Here is a 9,697-nt window from a genome sequence, read left to right on the forward strand (position 1 = left end):
GCCCCTTGATTTTTAGTAGTTTATTTCTATTTAAAGATATGTTTATTTAAGAGAGAGAGAGTGGGAGAGCACAAGCAGGGGGAGTGACATGCAGAGGGAGAGAGAGAGAAGCAGGCTCCCCGCTAAGCAATGACCTCGATGCTGGCCTTGATCATGACCTGAGCTGAAGGCAGAGGCTTAACTGACTGAGCCCCTGATTTTTAGTACTTCATAAATCAGGGGCATTAATTCTTTCTTTCTGATATGCATTGTACATATTTCATTTGGGTTTTAACCATGCAAATGTCTTTGTTTTAATTCTACTGGTGTAGAACTTATTAATCCATTTTTTGTTCAATCTGGACCTCTGCTACCCCCCACGTTGTAAAGGGACTCCACCTGTGTTTTCTTCTAGTACATGTTTCTTCTAGTAAAAATGGTTTCTTTTTTCCTTTCCTTCTTTTTTTTTTTTTTTTTAAACACTTAGGCCTGCAATTCATTAGTTTATTCTTGTCTATGGGTTAAGGTATGAACCCAATTTAATTTTTTTCTATGTGACTATCTGATTGTCTCTCTCCATATATATATATAATTTATTCAAGAGAGAGAGCGAGCAAGAGAGAAGGAGCTGGGGGAGGGGCAGAAGCAGGCTCCCCGTTGAGCAGGGAGCCCCATGGGGATCTCCATCCCTGGACCCGGAGATCATGACCTGAGCTGAAGGCAGATGTTAACCAACTGAGCCCCCCAAATGCCCCATCTCAATACATTTTAAAAATTCATCTTTTCCTGAGTGATTTGAGGTGCAGCCTCTATCAGATACTTAGTTCCTATGTGCACTGGTTTATTTCTGGACTTTCTGTTCTGTTCTACCAGTCTGTCTATTGATGTGATGATGCCACTCAGTTTAAATACAGAGGCTTATTGTGGGCTTAATATTTGAAAGGTTAATGCTTCTCTCACTCTTCTTTTTAAGGATTTTTCTAGGTACAGTTGCTGCCTTTTTTCTGTGTGGACTTTAAAATGAATGTGTCTGGATTCAGATTATGTACACTTGAAAATATTTTTGTGTTAATAATAGTTCATGGTACAAATGGTTATTTGATGGTCAGTGACATAAATGATATAACCCAGATTTGACTGATCTCTTTCCCACAGGGCAGTCTGTGTACTGCATACTAGCTAGCTTCATTCCGATTGGTCAGATTTCTGCGTGCACTCTTTTTTTTTTTTTTTAACCAAATGAGCCACAATATCTTTTTCTTGTTTTTTTTTTTCTTCCAGTTTTTATCTAAATTCCTATTAGTTAATGTACAGTGTAATGTTAGTTTCAGGTGTGTAGGATCATGTTTCAACACTTCCATACAACACCCGGTGCCCATCACAAGCGCACTCGCACTCCTTAATCCCCAACACCTGCTTCACCCACCCCCGCCCCCACCTGCCTCCCCTCTGGTAACCGTTGCTCTGTAGCTAACAGTCTGTTTCCTGGTTTGCCTCTCTCTCTCTCTCTCTCTCATTTTCCCCTTTGTTTTGTTTCTTAAATTCCACACACGAGTGAAATCCTACGGTGTGCATCTTCCTCAGACTGACTTAGTTCACTTATCCTCATAGTCTCTAGCTGCAGCCACATCCTTGCAAATGTTCCTCTTCAGTACTCATGTCCTTGTCAGTCGCTTGTTAAGTATTTTCAATATACCCTCTGCAAGGGGTGTGTGTGACCTGCTCCTTCTAGAATGCCAGAATAAGGAGGCAGAAGTAGTGGTAGCTTGTTCCCTAGCCTGGCAAGGACCCAGCAATGAATCCCCTCAGTTCGTTTTCTGGACTCTTGTTACAGTAATAGATGCAAAGTGCAGTAATAGAAGGTTATATAAGGGCAAGAGATGAGGGCCAAGGACAGGTGGGCTTTCACTTACAGTACTGTGTGTTTGCACAGTGTCTTAGTATTCAGTGTGCTTTCATATACGTTATCTTACTCCCCCCCAAGGAGATGATTGTGGCCAAGTAGGGAATGCCTTCATCACAGATCAGAAGACCTGGATTTAGGTCCCGATTCTACATGTCACTATCATATAAACTTATTCAAGTGGCTTCTTTTTTTTTTTTTTTTTTTTTTTAAGATTTTATTTATTTGTTTGACAGAGAGAGACATAGCGAGAGAGGGAACACAAGCAGAGGATTGGGAAAGGGAGAAGCAGGCTTCCTGTGGAGCAGGGAGCCGGATGCAGGGCTTGATTTCAGGACCCTGGGATCATGACCTGAGCTGAATTGAAGGCAGATGCTTAACGAATGAGCCACCCAGGCGCCCGAAGGCAGACTATAATCTTCTAATAAATAATACTCTGACAAGAACTTTAAATATATTCATAGTAGATACACTTTATTCGAATGTCTGTATAAATAGGACTTGATGTTGAACACGAAGAGGTTTTTCCAAAGGTTAAAATTTATCCAACAACAGAACTTGGTCCTTCCCTTCAGTTCATCTCCAAACTTGGTCGCCCCACATAGCACTGTCAGAGGTCCACCCTCACTAATCATTTCCATCACACGCAAAGTCTAAAAGTGTTCCGGTGGCCCTTTCCATTTCTCTGGAAATCTCTTTAACTGCTTTCGGTTGCGACAGAAGTGTAAGGTTTTTACCCGCTCACACTCTACTGGAGCCCGAAACACATCCCTGCATTCTCTTGTTTAAATGGAGGCTGCTTGTCCCGCGTGTACAAATGGAGAACTGAACAGTAACTCACAAAAAACGTAGCAGCTCCATATGCGGTAACTGTAACTTTGCTTTACAGTTTTTTCATTAAATAATTAATTTTATTATCTTTACACAGAGAAGTGATAAAGACACCTGTAAAAACTTTGAGAAGGCACTTTAAAAATCCCGAGATGAAAAATTCTAAAGTATAAATCATGATATGTCATCTGTGATTTACAAAGAAGAATAAAATAAATTCTTCAAGTCAGAATTTAGAATTTCTGAATGAGTTTGACAGGAATTTACTCAAAGGAATCAGAACGACAGGACTTAAGACTTTCTATTTTAACCCCAGTTGAGTTTTTAAAAAAGCTCCCCAGTTGTCGGCAGGCGTGGCCCACGCCTCCCTCGCTGCCCTGCTCCGGGTGACGTTAACCGAGGGACAGATTAGTGCATGGACGTGCTGGGCTCTTTGTGCAACTGACTCTCGTGGTCGCCTTTTATATTTTTCCCTTATGTTTTAAAGAAAAGTAAATATACATATGGCAAGAAATGTAAATGGTACAGGAAGACCTAAAATAATAGGTAAGTATCTTTTTTTTCCATAGCCTAGAAAGTCTGAGGTCTTCACAATCATTCAGCAGTCATGTGAATCATTTGCAAATTGAAGCGAACCTTGGAGTCTCATTATCTAAAAAGAATTTTCAGTCCTTTGGAATGCTGTTGATTTTCTCATCTATTACCTCTGTTCCAGAGGCAAGCCATGCAGTCTTGTCCTTCTTAAAAGAACTGATTACAAAAGTGACATGCGCTCTGCTCAGGGACAGCGAGTAGACACCTCCTTGCTCTCCGTGGATCTGTTCCTGGCTCCTGACAGAGGCCTTGGTGTCACCCCTGAAAGTCAGGTATCACATTTACTACCAAGGCATTTTCAACAGCCAGACTTTTCTTAATCGAAATGAATCACCTGGTCCTTGTAAAACAGAGATTTAATTCTAACAGACCCGTGTTGCCTGGACATTAAATAGATAAATATTTTTATTTAACGTTGTACAAAAGGGCAGGAGCCATAGAATCCCAAGCATTCAAGCTACAACGGAGTCAAACCTTTCCTAGAGAACAAAGGGAAGATGAAACAGCAAGGGGCCACGGATGGCAATTCCTTCAGAGAAATTCCCATCCCGGTGATGAGAGGCTGGGGGGGGGGGGGCTCCTTCCCCAGAGGCCACTCTTTCTGTAGTGGGCAAACAAGGCTTACAGAGACAGGGCAGGGGCTCAGCCAAGCCCTTCCTGAATGCCTCGGATCCTTCTGGCCAGCTGCACGTCCTTCGGGAAGAGAGTGACCCGGCCGGCGTGTAAGGACAGGAGATAGGCGTCCTCAAAGAGATGAACTAGAAAGGCTTCTGCGGCCTGGGGGCAGAGAGAAACGGGATGCCATGGGGCATGGGCTGCTTCGTTCTAGGAGCCCCATCGCCCATGGTCTCTGAGGGCTCCCAGTGCTGTCTGAAAGGCTGCCCACAAAACGAGGGTGGACTGTGCCTGGGAATTCTGCTGTCACCACAGAAAGATCTGGCCTCCAAACCCCAGGCATTCCTTGATGGTGTCTTTAAGGAGGCAAGAGTCAGCATATGGCACATCTCAGTCAGCCCTGTGGAATTCAAGAATGCCTTTCTCCTGTCCCCACCAAAGGGAACCCACTTCTTACCTCTTGTAGGGCCAATAGGGCCTGGGCTTGCCAAGAGAAGTCCACCCCGCGAGTGAATTTAATGCATATCTCTCTTGCCTGTGAGGGAGGGGTGGGACGGGGAGCACGGGGGAAAGGGAAGGGGGAGTGGACAGTAAAAGAAGAGAGATTCAAGGGTTAGATCCTCTCCATGAATTTCTGTGAATCTTCACTTCTGTGATACCTTTGTGGCCCTTAATCTTAGGACCTAACTAGCAGCCGGTGTCTCCTTCTAGGAGTTGCGGAATTGGGATGTCTCCTGCTGGTGGTGGGGAGAGGAGGAGGAAATCTCCCAGGGTAGGAAGAGGGGTCAAGCATGGATGGATGAAGGAGTCCCTATTTCTATAACCAAAGAGCACAGGTTCAGAGGTGGTGGGGGTTAGAAACTAATTCCATAAAGAACCGGAGGGCACCGTTGGTGGGCTCATGTTTTCCAAAGATGAAGAGTCCTGTGCCAGGTTAGAGAAGAGGTTCCCTTAGCCGTTCAGGCAAGAGATGACAGAGTCTGCACTACCGGGGAGAGTTAAAGAAAGGAGGCAGCAGGGGGTTGGCGTTGCTCACCAGGCGGCCAAAGGGGCTCTTCCTTATCAGTAGGCCTGTGCTCTTCTGAAGCTTTCGGATTTCCTTCAGAATCCGGGATCTCCGAGGACCACGCTGACGGGAGGAAGCGCCTGAGAAGAGTTGGGTTGGCAAGTGGAGTGTCAGTAGCTGAGCCTCTCAGCGTGGCTGACACAAGCAAACTGCCAGATGGCCAGGCTGCCATTCGCTCCACGGAAGCAGGGATTTCGGTCTATCATTTACTATGATTATCTTCAGCAGCTGGAGAACAGTGGATAGACGCTACATAAATTTTTGCTAAATGAATGAGCGGTCCTCTGAGGATCCATCCTCAGTAATGATCCTTTGAGGGTATTATCTTAAATGCCAACTCTTCCAGGAAGCCTTTCCTGATTCCCAGTCACTTCCAGACTGATAGGTCACCTTCCTCCTCTGAGCCCTGCAGTACTTCGGGCCTCTTTACTTTTTCCCATCTAGATTAGAAACTCAGTAATTTTATTTTATTTTATTTTATTTTATTTTTGAGCTGGAAGGAATCTGAGAGGTTCTCTAGCACAATTCCCTGTCTCCGTTATCCTGAGACCCAAAGGAGTGAAGACAATTGGCCAGAGCTTATTTGTGGCCAAGGAGGGACCTTGGACGTGGCATAACTCAGTGCCTATGTTGGGCCACTGGGCTATAGAGCCAAAACTTTTGGCTCAAAGACCAGTTCCAACAACAAAAAAGAAAAAAAAAATCTTAAAAATATCCCCAAAAGTAGAGGTCAAAAAAAATGAAATTCTGATTTGAAATTAAAAACACAAAAATAAAAAATAAAAAAAAAAACAACCCACAAAGAAACAAAAACAAAACTTCGAACTATTGTGTTGAAGAAGAAACTTAATTGACAGTAGACTATTTAGAAGTGAATCAAAAGTCTACATCTCAAAACTTATGAGATACAGCTAAATAGTACTAGAGGAAAATGTGCAGGTTCAAGATAGATTCTCCATTAAAAAAACAAAAGCTTGAAAAGGCAGCTGAGCTCAGTATTCACCTCAAGTGTTAGATAAATAAAATCAAGGACCAACAAAAAAACACTAAACCACTCCTAAGCTGAACAAAGAAAAAGAAAAACCTCCATGAAAACTAACATTTTTTTTAAAAAATAAGTTTTTTTCTTTATTTATTTGACACAGAGAGAGAGAGAGAGGGAGAGCACAAGCCGGGGGAGCGGCAGGCAGGGGGAGAGGGAGAAGCAGGCTCCCCACTGAGCAGGTAGTGAACCTTAAGATCATGACCTGAGCTGATGGCAGATGCCCAACTATCTGAGCCACGCTGGAATCCCCCAAACAAACATTTTGAAGGAGAAAATGAGCTCCAGAAATGTTACTTAAGCTCCAGCCGAGGAAAGAGAAGGCACACCAAGTAGTTAAACCCCTGGGAGGGATTTAATAGTGACCTAATCACAAAGTGTAAGGAGAGCTGCATGAGCAAGTGGGGAATGGGGACCCGAGAAACAGGGGGGCCTCACACTCAGGAGTCAGGCTACTGGTGTCTACTCCCCCCCATTACTGTTTGGCAATCCACACTCCCTTGGAGGCAGCCTTTAATAGACAGATGTAGCCGTCGCAGAAAATGAATGAACACAACCAATCTTACCAATGTGAGAAAGGCAACACCTTGTAAGGAAGGAAAGAGACTCGACAAACAAAATAACCAATACTGGAGGAATCTGAGTTAGGAAGAAAAAAAGAGACTCTGAGAGAAATATGGGTAATAACCTCAGAGGTGTAAGAGAAGACCTGACATCTGGGCCCTGGAACCAAAGGTTGTGAGAAGTAACCAACTCTGGGAGAGATCATGGGAATGAACGGGGGTTAGATATTTAATCACTGGGTCTTGCAGTGTCAGATACAGAGTTGGGATTTAATCCCAAAGTAACAGGAGGCTATGGGAGAGTTTTAAGGAAGACAGAGAGGTGGTCCACTTACATTTTATTTCTTTATTTTTTAAAGATTTATTTATAGGGCGCCTGGTGGCTCAGTCTGTTAAAAGTTGGACTTGGGCTCAGGTCATCATCCCAGAGTCGCCCGATCAAGCCCCGTGTTGGGCTCTGTGCTCAGCAGGGAGTCTGCTGCTCCCTCTCCCTCTGCCCCGCCCGCGCTCTCTCTCTCTCTGTCAAATAAATAAAATATTTTTTAAAAAGTCCTGGGGCTCCTGGGTGGCTCAGTGGGTTAAAGCCTCTGCCTTCAGCTCAGGTCATGATCTCAGGGTCCTGGGATCGAGCCCTGCATCGGGCTCTCTGTTCAGCAGGGAGCCTGCTTCCCCCCCTCTCTTTGCCTGCCTCTCTGCCTACTTGTGATCTCTGCCTGTCAAATAAATAAATAAAATCTTAAAAAAAAAAAATAAAGTCCTTATGTGCAAACAATAACCTACTTAATCATTTCGATGGAAGCAGCTGAACAATAGAATTAGCAAGAGAATTCAGTAAATTGGCTGGGTGCAAAGGTTATTAAGGTTCAGGAAAGAAAAATAACCCATAATACACTTTTTTCACCCCGCTCTTAACTATCTAGCAGGAGACAAAATAGTTGTTGCCACAAGGAACAGTTCTTGCCCCGTGGGTCTCCCATCCACCAGACCACAGTGCAGAAACTTGAGGACCACAGACCTGTCTTCTTTCGTGATCCCAAACCGCAGGAAGACAACAAGGTGCGAGCACTCTAAAGAAGGCCCACGAACCATTCACTTAAGAAACACATACATTGCCCACCCCCCCAACCCCTCACATAAGGACACCTGGAAGGGCACCTTCTAAAAGCAGAATTGTTTGAAATTGTCACCAAAAGCGGCCAATAATTTTGCAACTTAAAAAAGCACAAACACTTAAAAATCCTGTCTGCTGGAGCAAGCTGTGTGTCCTTGTTCAAGTTACCCGGCCTGTCGGCGCATCAGTTTTCTCATCTGTAAAATGGGCACAATGTAAAGTTGAGCTAATTCACGAAAGGAGTTGAACACAACGCCTGGTTAGTGGCAAGTACTCAATAAATGCGAGCAGTAGCAAGAATGAGTATTAGGAGCCAGGCCGCTTGGGCCATCCTTTCTCCTCCTGCTCGCTTTCCCCAGTCCCTTGCGGGGCCTGGAACTCGCGGCCGGGCCCGAGCAGGTGCGACCCGCAGCAGGACTTTGCCGGGCCGCAAGGGAGCGCCAGCCGGAAGTCGGGAGATTCCGACCCCAGCCCCGCACGCGAGCTCGGTTTTCTGGTCTGTGAAATGGGAACGCGGATCCGGCCGTGCCCACCTCACACCCAGGCTGCAGGGAGGCCGGCTCCAGGGCAAGGAGCCGCGGCCGGTTACCTAAGGAGGGGGCCCGACGAGGGGGGCCGGCGGCCGGGCTCGCGGTGCGCCTCCTCGGGACTTCGGCCTTGCGGCTCCGGCGGCGCGGGCCCATGGCGGGCGCGGAGGGTGGCGGCCCGGAGGCTCCTTTTCTGCCTTCGAGGTCGGGAGACAGAGACTGGCGTCCGGGGAGAAGCCCGGGAACGTCCTGGCCGCGTGCCCCGACCGGGTGAGTGTTCGGCAGCCCCCACGGGGGCCTCGGTTCGAAGGCCCGGCACTGCCGACTCACTGGCGGCGTTTTTTAAAACCCGAATTCAGCGACTCCCAGTGGCTGGCTCTGGAACGCCCCTGGGGCAGAGCGACGGCAGGGAGGGCCAATGGGAGCACAGGCCGAAAGGCGAGCGGCGCGCGCCGAGCGAGGGCGTAACGGATCGACGGTAGGAATCAGCCAATGGGAACCTGGAGAAATGAAAGAAGGCGGGAACTTCTGCTCCGCTTGTGCGGGTGCTCAGTTCTGACCCGTCCGACCTTCGTCTTCCCTAGGGTTGGGCAAGAAAGCTCTATTCTGGAGATGTAGTTGCTGCGTTTGTAGAATGCGTACCTGAAGAGAAACAACTTTGTTTAAACATTTTGTGTTTGTCCTATCACCCTGAAGTGGTTTTTAAAGATGAGGAGACAGACCTAGAAAGAAAGGAACAAGCCCATGTCGCCCCCGTGGCCTCCTCAGGAATACCCCACGAATATGGCTCAGAAACCAGTTTCACTGCGTGAACGTTACTGATGACTGGGGTGGCGGGACAGCCAGGATCTGATGATGTCTTGGCTCACACTCTCCCGCACTGTGGTAGAATCCTCCTAGGGGAGATGACTCCTTCCCTTCGTGTTGGAGATAACACGCATTCCGGCCAACTGTACATCTCAGTAGTTAGAATAAAGATTTTATTTTCTACACTTTGTTTCCTTGTATTTTCTAAATGTTTCCCAGTTAACGTGTATCATAATCAGGGAAAACGTCATTACAAAAATCAGTGATTTCACGCAACCTTTGTTCCCTGGTGCAGCCAGAGTGGAAAAATGTATGTTGATTAACAAAAAAAAATTAAATGTAGAATTACCTTACGACCTAGCAATTCCACTTCTGGGTATACACTCAAAGGAATTAAAGGCAGGGACTTGAGCTGGTATTTGTACACTAATGCTCACATCAATGTTACTCACAATAGCCCAAAATGTCCAAACGGATGAATAGATAAACAAAATGTAGTGCATACATACAATGAGATACTATTCAGCCTTAAAAAGACAGTAAATTCTGACACGTTACAACGTGAATAAACCTTGAAGGCATTAGGGTAAGCAAAATACAACAGACACAAGAGGAGAACTACTGTTTGATTCCACTTACATTAGGTACATTACAGTGGT

General features: G+C 45.9%; 1 protein-coding gene across 1 annotated transcript; it reads right to left on the minus strand.

Moving 5' to 3' along the window:
- Positions 1–2,335: 2,335 nt before the first annotated feature.
- Positions 2,336–9,461, minus strand: CENPA (centromere protein A). The gene is made up of 5 exons (XM_032353083.1): positions 8,294–9,461; positions 4,959–5,068; positions 4,380–4,457; positions 3,933–4,084; positions 2,336–3,568 (listed from the first exon to the last, which is right to left on the minus strand). Exons 1-4 carry the CDS (start codon positions 8,385–8,387, stop codon positions 3,950–3,952), a joined length of 417 nt encoding a protein of 138 aa, XP_032208974.1. The 5' UTR covers positions 8,388–9,461; the 3' UTR covers positions 2,336–3,568; positions 3,933–3,949.
- Between the last annotated feature and the right edge of the window lie 236 nt (positions 9,462–9,697).

The sequence above is a fragment of the Mustela erminea genome, chromosome 7 (assembly GCF_009829155.1).
Source record: "Mustela erminea isolate mMusErm1 chromosome 7, mMusErm1.Pri, whole genome shotgun sequence".
In the NCBI taxonomy this organism is placed as follows: Eukaryota; Metazoa; Chordata; class Mammalia; order Carnivora; family Mustelidae; genus Mustela; species Mustela erminea.

Excerpts from the sequence above, each read along its gene's own strand:
- CENPA (XM_032353083.1), bottom strand. The coding sequence starts at position 8,387 with ATGGGCCCGCGCCGCCGGAGCCGCAAGGCCGAAGTCCCGAGGAGGCGC. Across the intron at positions 4,458-4,958 it reads AGAGCCCCTTTGGCCGCCTG|GCAAGAGAGATATGCATTAA; the intron begins GTGAGCAACGCC and ends CCTCCCTCACAG. Across the intron at positions 4,085-4,379 it reads CCCTATTGGCCCTACAAGAG|GCCGCAGAAGCCTTTCTAGT; the intron begins GTAAGAAGTGGG and ends CTCTGCCCCCAG.